This window comes from Dendroctonus ponderosae, unplaced genomic scaffold, assembly GCF_020466585.1.
Source record: "Dendroctonus ponderosae isolate FM_Combo_2020 unplaced genomic scaffold, Dpon_F_20191213v2 Dpon_F_20191213_5, whole genome shotgun sequence".
In the NCBI taxonomy this organism is placed as follows: domain Eukaryota; kingdom Metazoa; phylum Arthropoda; class Insecta; order Coleoptera; family Curculionidae; genus Dendroctonus; species Dendroctonus ponderosae.
Window position 1 is genome coordinate 5,093,948 of NW_026018715.1, and position 22,734 is coordinate 5,116,681.

Sequence of the window (22,734 nt, forward strand, 5' to 3'; positions counted from 1 at the left end):
AAAAGGAATCCAGGAACAGGGAAAGATGGCCGGATATTGTAGGAAGAGCTACAGAAAAAGAGTGAACCATAATCACGAGCTCTTTAAAAAGAGAGAAAACGAAGAAGAAGACTTTAAATGCATACTCTGCACCCAGACATTAGGGCAATGTCATATACACAATAGCTCAAAAATGTCGCCTAATCGTGGTGACGCTGTTAGCAGTTTCGTCAACAAATTCTCAAGAATTTTCATTTTTTAGTTTGTTTCACTTGAAATTTCGCTTCAGATGGATGATGAGCAACCCTCTTAGATAACCTTGCTAAGAGAGATAATACCGCTTTGTCAGAAACTTCCACAGGTCGAATTTTTTAAGAAGGTGATTTTGAGGAATGTTTGGAAACTTTTCCTGCAGCTACAGAGCTTTCACACAAAAAAAAAAATTCAGTACCCACACGCAACCCGATCGACCTAGTTTTCCAATGAGTTTAATTACTTTACATCACATCAACCGAATCTAATCATTGTGTTTCAGGACGTAGAACATTTAGAAAAAAGTATTAATTTTTATCTTCAACTTCATTGGAAAAAATACATCTTGCCCGAATACTACGTGGTTTGCATTTAATAATCAAAATGTAATTTGCCCACAAAAAACATCACAAAAATTGAACTTCGCTAATAAAATTACAGAATCAAAGTTAAAAACGATAAAAATTGTAATAAAATAAGCTACCGAATAAGTTCGTTTTTGTGTACAATACACCGCAACAGATAATTGAAACAAAGAAATTCGAGCGTGTTATACAACAAAGAATGTTATAACTAAAACGTATATGATTCATGGAAGACCGCCAAATGACTAAAAACTACCTTGAAACACGCCGAAGGCCAAAAAAAGCTCGCAAAAATCTACATCTAGATGTACTACACCCAACCTAGAAGTTTAACCAATTAGAATTAAGGGAAATTCCAGCAGCATTACTTTAAAGTAAAATATAAGATAAGATAAGATTATTCGACTCGGAAAAACGACTGAATAGAAACGCTCATGCCATATTGACGTGTAGTAAATTGAAATATATACATAGTATGAAAGACTTACGATTTTTTAATTTCAGCTGTAGTAGCACTCTTTGGCACCTCGAGGACTCTGTAGTAGTCCACCATTTTGGTGCCAGTTGCTTCCTTATACCCCAGTTTTACAGCGAGTTACTGCAACAGAAACACATCACTGTAACAAACCATGAACTCATACTTCCAACACGAAATTACCAACTTTACATTTTTTTTAAATAAAAAGTAAGTATAATACGCAAACATCTTTTGTTGTGTTTAGTAGCTATAAATGACGACTGTACATGCAACGAAGATAAGAAATAATAGTCGTTCCGCCGCAATTTATCTTATCAACGTAGCCAGAAATAGGTGATAATACCTCTGTCTAATCTGATTTTCGGAAAATATATAAACGTTTCGCAATATAATTCAATAATTTAATGTATCACTGCCACTTTCGACATGAAACTTTGCTGCCAGAACTTTTGACAGCTGACAAAATACCATAAAAAACCATGATGTGGCTTATCTTTTCAACCTGTACTTACCCAGTTTTGTAAAAAATCAATTTGAAAATGGTAACAAATACAAAAGGTTTTATGATAATGTATAATATGCAAGGGTCTGTTATTTTTTTAATTAATATTCTTAATTTTACTTTGCTTGTTTCTTCTTTGGCAGCATTCCATTGGCAATCTGGCAATAGGTAACATATTTTCGCTACCTTATATTTTTTATGGTTTCCTAATTAAAAAGAGAAGTTGTCAGATCAGAAGAACCTGACTAAAAAGAATATTGGAAACACCCTATACATTGACGCATCTAAGCATACAAAAAGTAGAAACGAGACGAATCATACTTGTGTTTGTACAATAAATTAATCCCAAGCAACTGCTTATGCGAGCGTAAACAAATAATTTTGAAATGGAACGCAAATGTAGTTTTCTTTCAGTCAGTCAATCAGGTCTGTCCATCGAAGTCTTGTATAACACACTTTAAATAACAGGCCCTGGACCTCTACGCTTGTATCAACATTAACCCGGTTATTTTATTTACAAACATCTTCATTGAAAATGATGTCAATCAAAAATATAAATATAAACTTACATAGAATTAATGAAAGAAACGAAATACGAAAAAAAGCAATAAAACCAAATACGAAAAGTGGAATGAACGATTCAAGTTCTATAACAGTAGGAAACAATAAAGTCAAAGTATTTAAAGGAATGCATTTAATTTACATTTATAATGTTACCAGATTCAACAAATCCTTTTTGTATTATTATCAAGTTAATATATAATTGTTCCACATTTGTGCATTTATCCTATGTAATTCCAACGCCTTCCTAATTATTGTAGTTTTGTTTAATTTTGATGTTTTTGCTTATTTTACAAGTTTTTCATCAATATTGAGGCTTTCCTATTTGCTTTTATATTCATTCTTCAATAACAACAGATCTCGAAGCAAGTTTAGATGTTCCGGGTTCAGTGTCTAGGTCTCCATCCATCCAGCAGTATCAAAAACACATACAATAGTTTAACTTCTTCTAATAACATCTTACATGTTTTTAACTCTTCATTCCAGCGAGAAGCTTTTATCGCATGATTCTTTAGTTTGCAAACGTACCTCTTGATCTTATTTATGTGTGCATTATTTTGCCTTAATTAGGTTGCTAAATATATAAATTTTGACTTATTCCAGTTGTTTATCTTGTAACAGTATATTTTCTAGAATATTTTTGTTTTTTAGTAATTATCGTGTTCTTTCCATTTCAATATTAGTCCATATTCATGTTCATAAAATTCAACGTGTTCCACAATATTTATAATTTTTCTGTTTGCAAGCATCGCTGTATCATCCGGAAAATTTAATCTTATTCAAAACTTTTCCACTTTCCACTATTTCTATATTGGTTAAGAGTACGCTAACGTTATTAAAGGCAATCATACAGAACATATCATTTAAATTCATGGCTTAATTACTTTTCCCACATCACACGGGAAAGAAGTACTGCATGTATAAGAGAATGTTTTATCATTCCCCTTAATTACTTTGTAGAACATTTAACAACTTATATTTAAGATATTCATATTATGTGACTTTAACATCTGCTGGGTGAATATTAAATGTCCAGATTTCCAAATACGCCAGTAGCTTTTAAAACTACCAAATAAGGAATACAGTTGCGAAATGGCATAGCTAGACACCCAATGATTATCTGAAGATGGCCAATATTTTAAGTAACTCATGTTATACTATGTGAGTTCTACAATCAAGCGTTGCTTTTTTTGAAACATTGAAGAATTGAAGAAAACAATTCCTTAAACGACTTGTGATAAATAACCCTAAAAAGGTGTTTTACTGAGAGCTACTAATTTATTACCACGCAATGAACAGTATGAAACCAAATGCTTATATGTTAGTGCATTGAGATGAGATCGTATTGTTTAAAATTATCATAGTTTTATCTAAATCAGGTATTAATCTGCAATGGCCTAAAATCAATACATCACAATCATGTAAAGCTGTAAATAATTTAGATAATAATTAGTCGCAGTTATTTCAAATTTGTGTCATTCCAGTTTAGTTGCAAACGGTCAATAGCAATAAATCAGCTTCAGCACCTGAAAACTTTATTACACGACTTTGATTTGAAAAGCTTTGAAATTCTGTGAAGCCCAAATCATAATAGACGAAAATCTGCTAATAAAAGAAGAAAATTTACAGAGAACAGACCTTAATCGAGATTATCTGAAAATAAGTTAACAAATAAATTTTATGAATTTAAAAGCAGTCTGTTAAACTCACTAAAATAACTGCTTATCAAAATGCCAATATTTTAAAGCTTTTCCATATTTTTGAGCCTGACTTTGTAAGTAATGGTTTACAACGGAAATATCGTATCGATAAAGAATATTAATCACATTTTTTCGTGCTTTCAATGCCTCTCGGGGACACTTTACATTTAAGAATAAATAAATGTTAAGTTCATATTTTACAATTTATAGCTGGTTTTATCATCGTTTATAATTCTCCACTTAAACCATAGGTAATTTAGGGCAGCCAGATCAAGTCCTTTGCATGCCAAATAAAGGTCACTCCTACTACTACTATTTAATTAAACAATCTGTTATGACAAAAAATGACGAAAATAAGTTTAAAGTGAAACATTGTTTATCAAGATGATTTGTAACGTTTTAATTATGTGCAACCAAGAAATATTCATATTTCAAAGAAGATGTTACCAAACCATAATAAACCATATTTATTTATTTATGTATTTGAATGTTTTAGTTATGAGCAGCAGTGTAAACAATTACAAACAGTTTTTTTTCTCCATGAAACCGAGTAACAAGTATGAGCAATCTCTCAGCCAATTCAGATAATTCCTAAACATACACTATGCACTTTAACTTAACGATTAGATAGAAATATTTACAAAATTGTTCCATTTTTGGCAAAGTCTGTCTGAAACTAACAAGGCATATATAAATATCCAGGTAGCATCAATCAACAGATGACGAATAAAAATGCATTTCCAGTCAACATTTTTCCACCACGCTGAGAGCTATGACTCGAGAGTAAAAGCTGGTGAAGTCTGAATCTCTTGGAAGAGGAATTCCTGCTCTAACTTAATGAGGCAAAGGCAGTTCTTTAAACGCGCTATCCAAGGATTCTATATTGTCGTTCATAACTTTGAAATATGTAAAATAGGCAGAATTCTCATATTAATAATTGCAAGGTGAAATCCAGGACAGAAAATCAGTTAGTTGAAGACACATTTCTTCGCTGAAGGACTTGAGAGAAGATGGATACACTTTTAAAATTATGATTGCCAGATGTATCGCCAACATTCGTTAGGAGACCGCATACCAAGAACTTTGAAATGGTTAAAAATTTCAGAAAAAGCCAATTAGAAAAAATTGGTGGCGTCAAACTCAATCGAGACGAACCGTATGACTCATTAAATCAGTTATTATCGATCGTTTCTGATATAAGACGTCTGTTATTTTACGTTTTCATACGTAGTGCCATTTTCGCCGTGTATCGTCTTGGAAGTTTCAAATTTCTGAGAAAATCTAAATAGTGAAAGATTGTTCCCAGTATTAGAAAGGTTATTGTCCCTTTGTTTGGCGTGAAAACGTGGACACTCACTAAAGGAGAATTGAAGCGTTCGAACTCCGGCTGTACAGGAGAATAGGTACAGAAAATATCTTGGATACAAAAAATTACCAACACACAAGTAATTCGACGGATGAAAAAAGAACCAGAACTGTTAGATACTGTAAAATGTCGGAAACTTCAGTATTTTGGCCACATAATGAGGAACCCAAATAGATACAAGCTGATTCAGAAAATCTCACAAGACAAAATTAACAACAAGAGAGCACTTGGCCGAATGAGAATGATTCTCAAAATTCAGAGTTTCAAGTCCTATCTCTTTAAAGAGGAGAACAACTAAATAATAACCTCGAGATATGTTGAAACAACTCCGGTTGGAACGAAATGGAAGCGGTTTGTGTTAACATAAACTATACCAAAACTAAGGCAATGACACACCTAGAACCAATCGGAAATATATACATAGAGGAAGCGCAAGTAGAAAATCATATAAATATAAAATAAATAAAAATCATCAGGGGCAACCAAAGTTATAAAGTTTTAAGACACATAAACCTCGGATGGACAGCATTCGGCACGCTGAGACACATATTTAAGGCTCACTAAGGTCTCAGCAAGGAAATTGAGTGTCACACAAAGACAGATGGAAAGATCTATATTGGGATATCACAGAGACAGAGTAAGAAATGAGGAAATTCGTAGAAGAACAAAGGTAGAAGACATAGTTGAAAAGATCCCAAAGTCGAAATGGAGGAGGGCCGATCATGTGGCAACACAAAAGGACATGGCATGGACAAACAGATCAGAGATAGACGAGAAAACTTCTGGAATGGAGGCCATGGTCAGGCAAACGAAATCTCGGAAGACCACCCATCAGATAGACAGGCGATTTAAAAAAGAACACCGGATTGCAGCGACACAAGAACGAGACACATGGAAGAAATTAGAGGAGGCCTATGTCCGACAGCGGACGCAAATGGTTGAAGAATGATGATGATGATAATGATCTCTTTAAAGGTTAAGAATTTCCGATAAAAGGTCGTTCTTACGAGAATATCAAACAGATCCAGCCGCAGTTTCATCTTCACTTATTGAGCCAGATGAAAGTTAAACTAACCCAACTTCAAAACAGACCTCCACAGTTTGGTTTTTTTTATGGAGACACTATATTAAAACCTATAGAATTTCCATCAACGTGATCACTTTATTCATCATCGTCAAATTCTTGTCTGTATTTTAACTTGATCTTAGCAAGTTTGCTTGAACACTAGCAAAACGTGTGTTCTAAAACAATATCATGAATTTTGCGAAAAAAACTAACGCTTGCAACAAAATTGGGCATTTCCACTACATACTTACTACTTACTAGCTTTAAATCGTAGTTTGCAAATGAAACCATTTTTCAGTAACAGAAATTCATTGCGTAACCACGCTATAATTATATTTTAATTTATAAACTATTATAAAATTAACACTTTATTGAACGTGGCAGGAAACAAATTCGCTGAGATATCTTGTAAAGCGCAAAGCTAATGGAAACGCATACACAAATGATTTATGAAAATTAACATTCAATCATAAATAATTCTGAGGCGTGTTGGCCAGCTGCACAAATTACAATTACATATACTATTACGTTAGCTGATTATTACATAATTAAATGTATGTAAAGCAATAAATAATAATCCATTGACTGCTGAACAGTAATTAAGAAATATGTGATATATTGTGCACATACTTCGATCAATAAAGAATTATTATCCTTAACAAATCAATCTGCAGTAAGCAATAAATGATGGAACTAGAGCAAAAATTGTAAAATTTACTTTCGTGCATAATATAAGTTTTAAAAAATTATCAAAAATGATCTTTTTATATTTTATTGTATGTATCAAAAAGAATTTTTTTTTCATAATTAAAAACTCGTTAAAAACTGTTCATAATAAACAAAGATAATCATATTCTCAATACTTCCCTATCAACCAATTAATCATAACTGGAATAATCCCACGTAAATAAACCAAGTGATCACTAAATATTTACATGATCGATTAAAGTTAATTAAAAGGTGGAATTTCCGAAACAAAATCTTTGTGAAGCTCAAAGGAACATTTTAGGATTAAATAACATACATGGCATTTAATTTTATAAACAATACGTAAACAGTACGTCGTATTAAAATTTAATCAATACAACTGTGTTAGACCAGACTAGACATTATAAGCAAAATTAAATCTGATGGCATCCCTGTAACTAAGTGTTGTTGTTCACGTGTGCTTTGACCAAGCATAGACATACAAAGACTGAAGGAATTGCTTTCCCACCAATTAATGCCAAAACTCCAGACAAACTAAACAAAGCGATATTAAAAATACAGTTATTATTTTTAGATCACATTTCATGAGTTTTATTTAAGGTCACCTGCCAGATCGTCACCTTAAGTTCAAGATGAAATGAGTGCGTTGAACTGACCGTGGAATATACCCCACACTAAGAAATTGTCGTAAAAATAGTCGCAACTAACATAAAGAGCGGACTAATTGAGTTTACGTATCAATTTCCTTGTCAAAATACAATAAACATATAAGTAATTAATGGTTTAAGCGAAGATGACAATCTTCATTACCAGGATCAAAGTCATCAACATAACACAGTCTGTATTTTTAATTTTGAAGGAGAGAATTTATTTATTTGTTTCACAATGTTTCACAATTATACTGCGTGGTCCAGTATAAAGTTGCCACCCCCATTTTTTCAGTTCTTATGTAAAAACGTAGGAATTGCTTTAACATGTCATTTTTTTATTTACAGGAGGAAAGTTTTTTTCTGTAGAGTAGGTGAAAATTAGCTGTTCGATAAAATTGGGCATTTCGTGAAATGGCAAACTATAAATTAGCGAGTTCAAACAGGGCAAAAATAACTTTTTCCATTGCACATAAAAGGAGCTGATAATGATCCATAAAAGTGGAGTTTCGAACTGATGCTGCATAATTTTAGGAAGCTCCGTCTGAAAAAAAATATGGTGAAAACGCACATTCTCTTCTGACAAAGTCTCATCTTGACCAATGACTTGAACTAGTACTCTTATTCTAGGAAGAATATTTTCCTTACATCCTTCGTCCTGGTTAAATTGTATCTATCACCCCCACATAGAGCTTGAAGTCAGAGTTGAAACTGTCGGTAACGTTTATTTCTACGTTTTTACGGAAAAACTAAAAAAAATCCTCGTGGAAACTTTTCATTGGCCACGTGTACGAAGTAACATGCATGTAGCAAATTGTATTTCTATTACAAATACTTCTAACAATTTATCTTTAAACAACATCAATACACTTATTTGATAATTCAGTGAAAACCACATGATAACAGCCTGATCAAAATATAAAGTTTAATATTTGCGCAAACCTATAAAATGGCCTTCTTAATCTAAGGAAAGTACTTCCAAATATTCGCCAGTTTACATTAGACAACATAAAGTTATTTGTAAATTGCAGTCAAAATTGTAGATACTCGACTAAGTACTTATAATTTTGATAAGAAACTGAAACTTAAACTGAACTAAAACGGTAAAGTACCGAGTATTATTCAAATTGCATCAATCATTTTAGAATACAAGCCTAGAGTGACCTAAAAATACGCACTGAATTCCGGTCAAATATTATATTTCAAACTGTTACGCGAGTATAAAAAGTTTTCATCTACTCGTTAGCACTTCAGTCATACGTGACTTCTATTTTTAATAACATGTAGAACGATTAGCAGAGTGACTTGTAAACAACCCAATTTTTGCTGAAAGTGGGATACTCAGAGGTAAATAGTGCCCTGATCGTTCTTCCTCAAATATTTGAGGAAAGAAGGGTAATATAGAAACGCACAGTTGTTTAAAAAACAAATATATAACTAGAACCTTGACCATTAACGGAAAAAGGTTTTTTGAAATAAATAAAATGCTGGTCTGTAAATTCGTAATATTAGCAAATTTAGACTATCCAGACTTCCGCCTCTGCTAAGGATGAATAAGACTTGTACGTACCACTCGATTTGATACATACTACGAAAACGATGTGCCAAAAAACTTTGTTACGTTAAAATGAGGTGGTATATTCATTTCATTGCTCATTCATTAAATTATTTGAATTCTTGGCAAAATGCAATATTTTGAAGCTCAAATAGATGTGGGGACTATTTTTGGATTGTATTAACCATACTACATTTATGGCTAAACTTTATGTATCACCGGAAAAAAGGGAAACTTCGCTGATTCAATTCAAATACACCAACAATCTTCTGATTTTAGAGACTGACCTGATTTTCATTTATTCTTCTTAAGTTCAGAACACAATATAATTCACAACTGTGCTCAAATGATTCTATTTTTCCTACATGTATAGTTTATCGACAGAGTTTACGGATACAGAAAAAGTGAAAATATAAACAATTCCTTCTCCAAAAATTTTGGTTTGGCTCTACTAAACATTTTCCAAGTGCTCATTGAAGAGCAAATATCTTCTACGGAGAATCTTGTTTTTTTTTCAAAACATTTTTCCGTCCTCGCTAAATAAGCACCCTTAAAATAATAACGCTAATTTTCAATCACTCTATATAAAAGCTGATTCAAATCTAGCACTATTCTCTGGCTTATAGGCTGAAGATGCACGGAAAAAATAATTGGTACTCAAAACGGAGATAATGTACCATAAAACCACATGTAAATAAGCTTTACGATCATACATAACAGGAAAAGCGTAGTATAAATAATACCTTTTACCTAGTAATTTTCTAAATTGGCCTGCTGACCTCTTTTCCACACATGTTCGGCACTCACCGGGTTTACGAGAACATCACAAATTAGGTCGATTGCAGCTCTAACAAAATCTAGAAGATTGACGTCAATTTTGCATTTAATCACACTGTATTGTAGAGACTCAAATCCAATTCAAGAAATACCATAAAAAATGTTTGCCATTATTTGTATGCATAACATAATAAAATATGTGCAAGAGGCAAAAAATGCTGCAAAACCAATCAGATTTTAATGGTAAACATTTTTAAATTGGACTGCTTTTATATAATATGTGGCTCCTTAAGCCGAAAGACGAGACCAAATTTTAACTAAATGCCTTGTAATACAGTACAAGTTAAAAAGAAACTTTGAACACCCTATATACAGAAAAATGAGCGGCAAAATTAAAAGTTCAACAAGCCTCTTTGTGGCCGCTTTGAAGAATCTGAGTAAAGTGCATTGCATTTGGAAAAAAAACTGATAACTTTCCATTCATACAAAAATAAAAAAATGGTCTATTTCTCAAGCGCCTATCGTTAGTTAATCATAGAAAATTTGCAGATTATCATGTAAAAATATGAGTCAGGCCTGATTAAACGTTCATGATAAAAGTCGACGATTTTATTTATAGTACTATTTGCCAAGTCGTTTAACCCAATGGTACAAGACAGACTTGGCGAAAGATTCACCCATTGAGTAACACGAAGAAATGTGAACCCGCTGTAAAAAAGCTAGTTGGAAGTTATGGTAACATGAACGCGCCCACACCCTAGGACGGCAAGTTTCCAAATTCGACACCTTCTATTGTAATGCCGCAAGAATATGGGATGTGACTAAGCCAACCTACGTGGGAACGCAAATTTAATCACTATAATGTATTGATAAATTACTACCTTGCAGGTTTTTGTTTCGGATGAACCGAGCGATGATTATGGCAGCAACTGAAGCAGAAATGTAAATGTAGATCATGGACATCCGTTCAAACCGAAAAGTATGTAGTGCAGTGATATAAAGTGACGAAAAGCCTTTGTCACAGTGGGGTTAATAACCTCCTGACTCTTCCAATGCTCATATTTGGTCTTCAACATCTTTCTCCGATGCACGAACATCGACACAAAGCGAATGTGGGAATATTAAAGATAAAACCATATTTGCTTCGAATGAAGACAACTGAGACCTAATTTACAGTACGAACGGTAAATAACTAAAAATAATCTTCCACAAGAAATAAAACCTAAATTCAAAATATCAGGTGGGCTGGCAAAGCCTTGAAACAACAGTTGAAGACGGTAGACTCGTGAAAATTTTCCAACATGATTCAACACTAGACTCGTAAATGAACTGAGGCATGACCGCTTTGTACGTTCACAACAAGAAACTAATAAGGAACTTTTAGGGTCAACGGGTCAACTATCATCTGAGGTTTTATTAATAAAATAAGATATATTGCTTCAAAAAAAAGTTAACAGCCAGAAAACATGATTTTCAAGGGTTTGTTAACATATTGTAGAGCTTTTAGTGACGACTTATCTGGAACAGGTGGTTTTAAAATGAGATTATATCGTTTTCCAATTTGATCAGTTTTTCGTTTCTTTATTAGCAAACTTGTTAGGTTTTTTACATTCTATGTGGTGAAGAGTTACAATTCAAAAGCTCTCGAAGCACGAAGAGAGATTTTTAAGTTTATACAATTATTCACAAACATTTAGCAGTAAATACAACAAAGCTAGACCTCCCGCGGAGGAAACTCAACCGGTGTATTTTTTCCATTCAGAGTGTGACATTCTAGGTTCAGTTTACTTATCTCTGATAAAAGCATCGTTTAAGTTGTGTTCATCATAAATCATGTAAAAATCCGATATTGACAAAGTGTGCAGCAAAAGTGGTGTTTTGTACATGCATGCACAGACAATTAATAATCTAGATAAAGAGTCGGAGAGATAAAATATTGCACATACACATACTTTCAGAACCATAAATACGTGGTTTTTAAATCTGTAATAATATAAGAGTGCTTCTTTATGAAAAAATCAGACCCTTTCCGAAATCTGTTGCTGTGCTTTTGCTAACTAAATATTTTAACAATACAGAAAAAATATAATAAACTTTTCAAATACAACCTAAGTTGTGGTTCATAGCTTTTCCAACACAATATACCTCTAAAAATATATATTTGAATGAAATTATAACTATGTATATTTCTCCTAACGACATATTTGTGTACGAAGGTTCTACACAAATGTAAGTTTGTAGTTTATTATGTAGCTGATGATGTTTTGCTTTCACTCGACAATGTTATCTATTTTTACTGCAATTTTGCCACACCACAAAAACATGTTCTTCCGGAGATTCTAACAGTAAAAATAAGAAAAACGGGGCGAAAAATAACGTAAAAAATGTTTGTAATCTTCTCTTACAACTAATTAATTAAATACTGTTGAGTTAATTTAGCTCTAGAAACGTATTTTTTACTTCTTAACATTTTTCTTCTTGACCCCATACATCTTACCCCCTTTTCAAAGTTTTTGGTCGGATTTAATCCCATTTGCAAAAATACAACGTGTTAGTTCAAAAACACTAACAGTAGTAAATGTTGGATTACTCAAATTAAGACTCAGCTGCTTTTACACAAATCAGACGAAGTTCTCCCGAAAACTTTCAAATTAGACAAATCGAAAACTTTGATTCCTCCCAATTTTTGGTACTAAACAGGTCAAGATAACTATACATATAGGATGTTTCTCATATTTCTCATTATTAATGTTCATTGTATTAATTATATATTATATTAAGTATGTTAAAGTAAGTTAAATTATTGTGGAATTCATGGACAATGGAAGTGAAGGAATTAATCATTCACTTTATGTTTAATCAAAATTGTATTGAAAATAATAAAAACAATAGTAATATTAAAAATCATCCAAAACTTTCTAAGTAAACTCAAGCTAGATATTGACTGTTAGAAGCCATTAGACGTAAATGTGGAAGTTAATCAAAAAACTATCAAAAATCAGTAAAAAGAGTGTAGGTTCAAAAACAGTAAATACATCAAAAAATAAAAGCACATAACCCAACAGAAAAAATGGCAAAGAAAATCACAGAACTGTAATAACAATTGACATGGACTATTTTTTTCAAATGAAATGTATATAAAATTAAATTTTTCCTACATGAAAAACGATTAAAAATATTCTAAATTGATATCGAAAAGCCATTTCAACTTAAAAAGTTGCACATTTTGTATTGTTTATCAGCCATGAAATCCACAGTGCATAGGATCAATCAAAGAATATAATCATTTAGAAAAAAATGTTTTCAAGTGCACTTCTCAATAATTCAGCCTTCAGTTAGTTTTCACGTGTTTAAATATCAACCACGGTTTATTTTGATATAATTTGGCTACTCATTGACGTAATTTAATGCGTTAACATGCTGGTCGAATGTGGTTTGTTTCTGCTTTTTCTTCTAAGAACAATACCCGCGACAATCATAACAGCCACTTTTTAAATCACTCCTACAATGTCTTCATGGTCTTCGAATTTCGTTACGCTTACACCGTTAGGTTTAGTTAACTCGTAATTAAAAATACATTTAAAACAAACTAGTGCGATTAGTTTTATGCAGGATGTGTCAATTCTTTTGTTTGGGCCTTGGTTTTATGGAGTGATGCCGAACTTGGAGGAATAAATTTTTATCGAAAATATATTCAATTTTTTTGCACTAGTTATCAATATACAATATTTACTTTAAACCTTGCAGTAGATTGCATTAAATTTAAGTTGAAATAAATTAAATTCCTCAAGTCGAATTCGGTAATGCTTGACCGCGTTTGTGTGTACGTTTCTTTGCAGCATACCGTTACGTTTAACTAACAGGAATCACTGATGCATTAAATACTTTGATACACGATATCTGTTGAAACATGCAAATACCTACTGCTATCAGTATGGGAAATGACATAACCGCAGAAAGTAGAACGAGAATTGATAACTGTCGCATAGATTCAACGCAATTTAGCTTATTTGACTATCTACCGTAAAGTAGACTAATAGTTGATTATCGCATTAAACAAATACTTCTCAAACGACGATTAAAATATTTCAAATTTCATAATAAATAGTAACAAAACGGCCGCTGCTTCCAAAATTATACTTACTCAACGTTTATGAAGGCTCTTAACAAAATATTGAAAGGTTGCGATTGAATACCTGAAACAAAAAAAAACACTTAAAGAAAACCCAAATTACTTTCGATCACATATCAAATAAGGTACAATGAGCAAACGTTAATAAAGAGCAAATGTAGGTATACATTAAAATAGGGAAGCAATTGATAATATTCTAGAAATTAACACTATTTTGTGTTGTGTGTTTCCACACAGCCAATCTTCCACACATCCGTTTTCTAAAAAGCCGCTAATTCAATTGGCATGTCATCCTAACGGTAACTTTAAAACAAAGTCTAATTATTGTAAAACGAAGAAAGAAAACGCCAACTGACATAAAATGAATCATATCCTGGTTGGAAAGTTGATACGTAGTGTGAGTAACGAGAGTCCATTAAAATCGGTTGTCTATTTTCTTGTACTGGTCAAGGTTTAACTTAAAACCGTTCAAATACTCCACTATGATAAGTGTTGCAAACATTTAGCTTGATAAGAAAAGTTAAGTGCCGATTAACACGCAACACATTCTCAAAAATATGTTTCTGTTTAATTGAGCCGAAAAAATTCACCTTTAGTGTTAAATCAATTTAGAAGTCGCTTTGTACTGTACCGATCATTATAGTACTTGGAATCGGTAAAGATAACAACGCTCTAATGTAGAAACAAACACGTAATGAACTAAATGACTACAATTTGGCTACATAGATAATGAACCATCATTTTTTTAGAATTAAAATTAATATATCATACCGGTTTTAATACTTAATCCCAAAATATTTTATCCGAAACATTAAAACACTGGAATCGATGAGGCTCAAAAAGGTAGGTACCTATTTCAAAATTAGAAAACAAACCCACACGGAACAGTTATTTTAGTGATCATGCAGTGATCGAATTATTCAGAACAAAGTCTATAGTTGGAAATGTGATTTATTACCTTTGAGCAAATATATATTCCAATAAAATTCTACAAAAATGCAATATATATTTATCATTGCCATGTAGATGTATTATAATCTCGAATGTACCGACAATTCTTGCTTGATGTCGACACAGAAAACGAAATACATTTATATTATTTGCTTAGAGTAACCCGTTGATATTGAAATGAACTAGTTTCTTGTATGGACTCAGAAACTAGTAATTCCTAAACCAAAAATATCTATTCGATTTTGTATCGTTAGAAAAGTTGAAGATCAAGAAATTTCAATCCCATATTCAAATATTAGGATTGGACAATAATTTAAAATGTAATACGCATATCAATCTCTTATAGTCAAAAATGCGTAAACGAAGCTACTTTTTCAACCAGTTGCAAGATATCAAAATAATGATATATAAATCTTCAGACGAATCAGCTCTAAAATATGGGATAGAATTTTGGGAATAAACGTATCAAACAAATTAAAAGCCGCTGAAAATCGCTCAAAATTTTTTACTTAACTCTTTTTGGAAAACCAAGTAAACCTGTATGGCGCAAAAAAATTGTACCAAGAACTTAATATCTTTAATAGTAATTCTCTATACATATATCGAATCCACAGTTATAAATACAAAGTTGAACTTAACAATTTTAAAAATCATTCAACAAGAAGCTTAAGGAGCCCGGACCTGAGTCGTCACAAAATATGCAAAAAATTCAGTTACGTTACACTGGTCCAAAACTGTTTAATGCCGTACCAACAGGGCTGGTAAAAAATTAGGTTGGGCAAAAATTTTTTATTGTTTGTTGAACAAAACTTGCATCTTTTGTTGAGCCTTTTGTACTCATAAAATAGATTGAAAATTTAAGTAACTTAATCTGAATTTGGAAATGAAATTGTGTGGAGAGTATACTGTGTGTTTATGTAATTTAATCACATCTCAATAGAGAGTTATTGGACGGTCAATAAGGGCAAGCAGTAATAGAGTCAGTGGTATTTTGACACATACGCCCGCGCATTAAGTCTAAAAATAAGGGATCCTTTAATAAGGATACTGGTCTTTGCTAATTGTGCAGCGATACCGTACAGCTTTATTTCTACCTTAAACTGGCAGTTGATAACTAACGGTCTTTTGCAGATCATTGCACTCTACATACATAACTTAGTTTATATTTATACACTTCCAATAAAATCCAAATTCCTTTGCCTTTGCTTTTTAAATTGAAATATTTTTTTACATTACAATTTTTCAATTACGTCACTTGTCTGCAATGTACAATTGAAGAAGCAGTTGATATATACCTAACGAATGCGAAAGTGACATTTTACTGCACACTGTTTGCGTGTAATTTTGAAAGATCATTCATTGGTTTTACTCTACAGTGTGCTGTAAAGGACGTTTATTTGAATGTTTGTTTATAATAAATGCCTTATAAAACTTTCGGATTCATTAAACTTTTAATACAATAAAATAATAAAATACTGCAATCGCCCTGTCCGCGCCGAATCCCTTAAATTGAATTGTTCTGGACATCATCCACTTCTGCGTTTTTCTACATCATTTAATTAGTTGATCTTTTATTTATTTGCCGCTTTGTGATAAAGAAATCAATATAGGAATCATCACCGATAAAAAGAGTTTAATTAAGGCAAACAGCTCTAATTTTAAAATAGATTTGTTAATGTTGGTAGTTTTTTTTGCGTCCAAAAAAACTGCTGCTCCTCCGAATTTTGAAACATAATAGCTTTCTTCTAAGTGCGCTATAATTCATCTTTAGTACAAAGTATAATTTAATTCACAGGCGCCTTTTATAACACTTATATCATCGTTTCGCGCTTAATTCCAAGTAGAAAGATCATCATTTGCGTCAACATTTAGTTTATGCGGAAACAATGTTCTATCTTTCGAAAATCTCGTCTTATCTCTGTAAGAGATAAGATCTGTCTGTTCTTACCTTTCTAGTAAGTAGGTACTCGCCAAATTCGACACAATGTATGTTATGAGTGAACATTATTAATATTTTCTGTATAAAACCTGCATTTATTTCCTACATCTAAATATTTTACCATTGCAGTAATCCTTTCTTAAATATAAACCAACCAACTTTTAAACAACAAAGATTTTCAGGTTACTGCAAACATTAGCCGCGTGATTTGTGTTAATGTGGACATTAGCCATTTAAAGTCCAAATAGCGCTACGAATCAACCAATATTGAGACATTAAGAAAATAGGCCATCAAATCTCTACATTAATCGAATAATATTGAGATTGGCCGGTTTTCTTACCTGAATCGTAACATAATAACCATAAATCTCACCTGCACTCTTACCATAATATAACGGTTATACAAACAATCCAAAAGCGTACAACAACTTTTAAGAAATATGTAATGGGTTTGCCCAAACTGGTAGCTCGCGCAGTTTGTTATTGTTACAATTAAATAATCATTTTGAAAGTAATCCAGTAACAACAGTGATCCGAGATGACCCTAAAACACATGTTTCAATGTTTAACTGTCGTTTTCCTATTCCGAATCACGTAATTTGCTCGAGCGACGAACTTTGGAAGAGAAGGTTAAAAAAATTCAAGTGTTGTCAAGGTCGATTGCGTTATTTTATTCAAGAATTTTCAATTGTCAAAGATCGCTTTTGTCATGGAATAGCATATTTTATTATTACATTTACTGGATCGAGAGAACTTGCATAAATAAGCCCATAGAATTATAACATTAAAAAATTGCCCACTATGTATGCAATATCAGCAAAAACAGAAATAAAACATGTTTTCCATTTTGTCATTCACAAATTAACGTGTAGGTGTTCTTGTGGGTATTTCTTTTAAATTTGCTTTGTATACTACCCGTTTAAGATTAGTTTAATTGCAAAATAAATGCAGTATTACATGCAAGTTCTCGCCGTAAAACGTTTGAAGCTTATTCCAAATAGTACAACATCGTTAATAACACGATTAATTGTAGGAAATATGCATGTTTGCAGTGTTATTACCAGTTAATAATGTTATAAATTCGTTTGAAATTGAGTAAAACGTTCTTGAGTTGACTGACTCATATTATGATGTCATCGTACACAAAGATATATGGACCATATAATACAATTCATAATTCAAAACACAACATTTGTGGTAACGTGGAAAAATAATAGAAATATTCATGGATTATGGAATGAAAATTACAGCATTTATTAAAGTGGTTTAGTTTGAACGACCGATATGAATTTTGTTTATATACTTTATCCGTGATTTAGCTTTTCATGTTTAATTATAAATTATATTATTGATGCGACACAGACATTCAAGGAATAAAAGATGTGTTCTAGATGGCGAACACAGTGAGCACAAACAGGTATAAAACTAAACATAATAATATTGTAAATAAAATAATAATATACAACTTTGCTCTCACATAGTTAATGCAAATATTATTTAAACTTAAACTAACTTATATTTAGAAGATTAGACAAGCCATATTTACATATAAAATCAGATATAGACAATAACAATACGAATTTATTTATATTTGAACACGTTTATAAAATCATAATAATTTAGAAAAAAGTTTTGAGCTAGGGTAAAGTTTTGCTTTTGCTGATTAAAAGTGCTACTCTAAAAAGTATTAGTAAGTCATTCATCAACATAAAACTCTCGCATGCAGTCAACTTGAACAATATTACAACACGCAAGTCAGCCCGCTTTTCATTTCAGTTTATTGCAGATCTTATATCTGCGATCGCTCCATAGATTCCGTTCTCTATTGATATAAATAATTAATCAATGGGGTTTTATACATGACTCAGGTTTCGTTTGACTCGACCGGGTTGTACGTTTTAGATAAATTAAGTAAAATGTTGCAATCTTTTAAAATATGACAAAGTTACAGTTAATTTAGTCACAGGTTTGCTAATTGGCCGAATAACTTCAACTTTCACCTAATGTCCGAAAAATCCTAATTATTGCAATATTCTTTTTATAAGCATATTGGGGGATTTCAAGTTACATGCTACTGTCATTGTTCATACATTATCTTGATTTTACAACTTTTTAATTGAATTTACTGTTTTATTCGCCTCATTAAAATTTAACGTTTCCATCATATGTTTGAAAATTCCTCTGTAATTATTTGTAGTTTATAATAAGTTCTTTAAAACTTAAGAAAACTTAAGTTCAGTTCGTTTAAAGTAGTTGTTGTTTCAATAGGCGTTTCGTAACCCCTCAAATGGAAACCTAATAACCAACAGTTGAAACATAGGATTGACGCCACAACACAAATGTATAAACCAGCAATAAAGTAAAAACAAATATAAATGAAACCTTTATTTATAATTGTTTTGCATGTCCAGCTATTTCATAGCAGTTCAAGTACATAAAGGATGATGTACATAAATTTGAGCTTGAAAATTGATCAATTATATTAAGTATTACATAACATGTCTCAAGATCGCGGCCACGTAAGCAGCTTGATTCACCTTTTGCAAATGTTATTTTTTATGATTCAAATTAATAAAATCTAGATTTAATTGAGTTTAAAGAACTTCTATGAACGACTTACTTATGTAGGTCTATAGAAATCCAAATTTACTTTTAGCATAAAACCGAAAATAATTAAGAAAGTAACAATCAATAATATATAAGTTTGAGAAACTGGTTACATATAATTGCGTCTCTAACGTTTCTAAGCAAAACATTGGAGTAATACCAGATTTCGATGATGAATAAAATCATCAAAAAATTTACTGGTTAAAACATTTTTTAATTATTAGCTATACGAAATAACATTATTAATCATCCATATACAATATGATGCATTGTTATTTATAGTATATGAATTGTATACTTCTAAGCGATATATCAAAATGATGGGAATGTAGGCCATAAATAATGGTTGCTCTTTATTTACAAATACTGCAAACACTAGTTACATGAAGGTCGCGTCCTTCAGGCTGATGTTTCATTTAATGTGCAGATTAGGTGATAACTGATCAATTTGTGTAATTTTTAAATTAATATTTAATACTAAATACCAGTATTTGCATGAGTAAATTTTATTATACACCATACGTATATCTTACATAAATTATCATATTCTAACAATCTCATGACCGCTTGGAATGCGTTAGTATGTATGATATATTCTAAGGCTTTCCTAAGGATACTACATGCCCAACAACTTCATTTAAATTGTTCGGGCTCAGATTAACATCAAAATGACTCGGTGAGTATGTGAAACACGTTCTCCTTTAAAATATTGTATCCTGTGTAACCAATCAGAGAATAATGCGTAACACCGATTTTATTTAATAATAAAATATCTAGTGGAAAATAAATGGAATCGCATTACGCAAGTAATCTTCAATTGGACACAAAGGCAAACGTAAACTAGCACTGTCCCATCTAAATAAACAAGTCTTGGCAAAACTCATGCCTTAATCAGATAAAATATTGCCTATAATTGAACATATACATACTCATAATAAATTGATTTAATATCGCATGCCCTATTATATTTTATTACGGTTAAATCATTTAACAACGCAAATAAACTAAATAACCAAACATTGTATAATGTTAATCAAGGTCCTCGGTATCATAGCAGATTGAAACGACCTCTGTAATAATGCCAATTAAAAGGGGCTTATTTATACCAATCAATGCGACCAGAAACCAGATATAACAGAATGTATAGCAACTTTCATTGCAATCGTGATTCATGTGAAATATTAACTGCATAAACAAGCATAATATCAAAGCCAGTCCCAAGTCATTAAAACGCAAAGTTATTAACCATTTGTCAGGAATTATCTTGCCTGGCTAATGGTGATTTTGCAGACGACAGAGTTAGTGTATTCATAACAACAAATGCTTTCAGGCTTAAAGTGTTTCGGCAATAATCCAGAAAATTTAAATCACCCGGTAGTAGATAGTGAGACTTGAGTCTCCAGAGGCTATTTTTAAGGTGCAACTATCAAAATTTGTACTAAATGTTAACACTCATAGCTTATAAGGATTAATTTTTAAAATCGTAAAGTTCATTCGGTTGTAACAGAATGCAAGAGTATTCATCATCGGAACATTCACGCTTCAAATATGTGAAAATCCATTAAATCATTATTTCTGTGTAACATGGACTTCTGACTACTGACTAATTTTTCCAGACATCAATATGATGATTTCGAGGTTTACCTATTCAAACGTTACTGTGATAAACAGTTCTCACTTCGAAAAACAGAGGCAATCAAGCTTAAAGTGAGAAAAAGTGTTTTCTTTTAACACTCATCGCGATTACTTAACTGAAGTACGCCCTGAACATTTGTCTAAAGTGGCACATAATGGCCATTTTTATAGAATGCGTACCATGTGCCAGATTCCAAGCGTTCCATTACTCAACTGGGGACAGGAAGTTCTGGATACCTCAAGATTATTTTTAAGAAATAATTAATCCGATCATGCTGTGGTGAACGCTGCATAAGATTCCTTTCTTTATACATACGTTTCAACGTGTTAATACGTAAGTAAATCATATATTTACGTGTAACCTCAACATATTATATAGAAATATATTCAAGTTACTTGAAGCTTATTGTGTTCTAAAATTTATCACTAGATTTTAACCTTTTTGAACAAAAAATAGAACAAATGTGATCGGAATTTTATATTGTTATTACCAGAAACAAGTACCAGAAACAAATAAATGTTATTTTTTTGTTGTAAAAGAACCATAGAATATAGGTCAATTTATCAGAGAGGCCTTTCCAGAAAATAATAATTGTGGACCTTCGAGCCGGAACTCACCCGACCATTCCAATTCATGATTTATTTAAAGCCTCATAGGTTGATAGATAAAAACACTTAAAATTTATCGACCCATGTGCTATTTAGAATTGCAAGTCAGTCGGGCATAATTAGAATGCCTGGTAGGAAAACGTGAGATAATTAAGTACAAGTTGATTAATTTTCAAATTAGTTTAGATCCCTTGCGTGTCTGGCTTTTGAACAATCATCGATGTGATGAAATGGATTTACTTAAGATCGAATTTGCAAATGAGAACCATGGAATAATGACTGAGAAACATGAAGAGAATAATATTTCAAATATTCAGTTCTAATAAACACTAAATACTGAGTTGACGTTCACGATATTTCCTTCAACTAGATATGAGGTCCAACAGTCAAGATAAAAGTTTGAATGTTGAGTCTGAAATGTCTATGTTGAGTAAAAAAAATTAGTAGTTTTTATGTTTCAATAATTATTCTATGACTAAAATTTAATATTAAATGGTGGTAAATTTCAACTTTGTCCTAATGCTTTTGCATCAGAAGTGTCTGTTCTTAAACTTTTAATGTTTTTATATGAAGCAGAAAATACTTGATTTTAACAGATTTAATCAGGTTAATTCCTGGCAAAACTTGGATGTAAAGTCAACATTTTCTTTTTAAAATGGAAAGATTGAGTTGTCGTTTGCGCTATTTCCTAAAATAGAAGTTGAGGTCAAAATATCGAAATAAAAGTTTAAAATAAAAATTAATAAAATACTTAATATCCATAATTAATAATTACTTAAAATAAGTAAAATTATTAGTGAACGTAAAAGCAACAAATGATTAGCAATAATCAGTAGTGCTTTTTCTATTTCGTTAAAATAGAAGTTAAGGTCCAAAAGTCGAGATGAAAGTTTCAATTTTGAACT

General features: G+C 31.7%; 1 protein-coding gene and 1 long non-coding RNA gene across 12 annotated transcripts in view; one reads left to right on the forward strand and one right to left on the reverse strand.

The window, feature by feature from the left end:
- Positions 1 to 22,734, reverse strand: part of LOC109541309 (dnaJ homolog subfamily B member 6) — a 62,174-nt gene that overhangs the window by 15,357 nt on the left and 24,083 nt on the right. For 3 of the 11 annotated variants that reach the window (XM_048666836.1, XM_048666835.1, XM_019910135.2), the window contains 2 exons: positions 14,101 to 14,152; positions 1,085 to 1,194 (listed from right to left, as the gene is read on the reverse strand). In XM_048666836.1, coding sequence (XP_048522793.1) covers positions 1,085 to 1,149 — 65 coding nt within the window. In that variant the 5' untranslated portion in view covers positions 1,150 to 1,194; positions 14,101 to 14,152. Of the gene's footprint in view, positions 1 to 1,084; positions 1,214 to 1,254; positions 1,387 to 1,417; positions 1,510 to 14,100; positions 14,153 to 22,734 lie in introns of those variants that run through there. The other 8 variants (XM_019910134.2, XM_019910131.2, XM_048666840.1 and 5 more) reach the window with 6 other exon arrangements.
- LOC125504606 lies at positions 8,814 to 11,519 on the forward strand. The gene is made up of 3 exons (XR_007281589.1): positions 8,814 to 8,971; positions 10,845 to 11,140; positions 11,197 to 11,519. It is a non-coding gene; the product is annotated as an uncharacterized LOC125504606 (long non-coding RNA).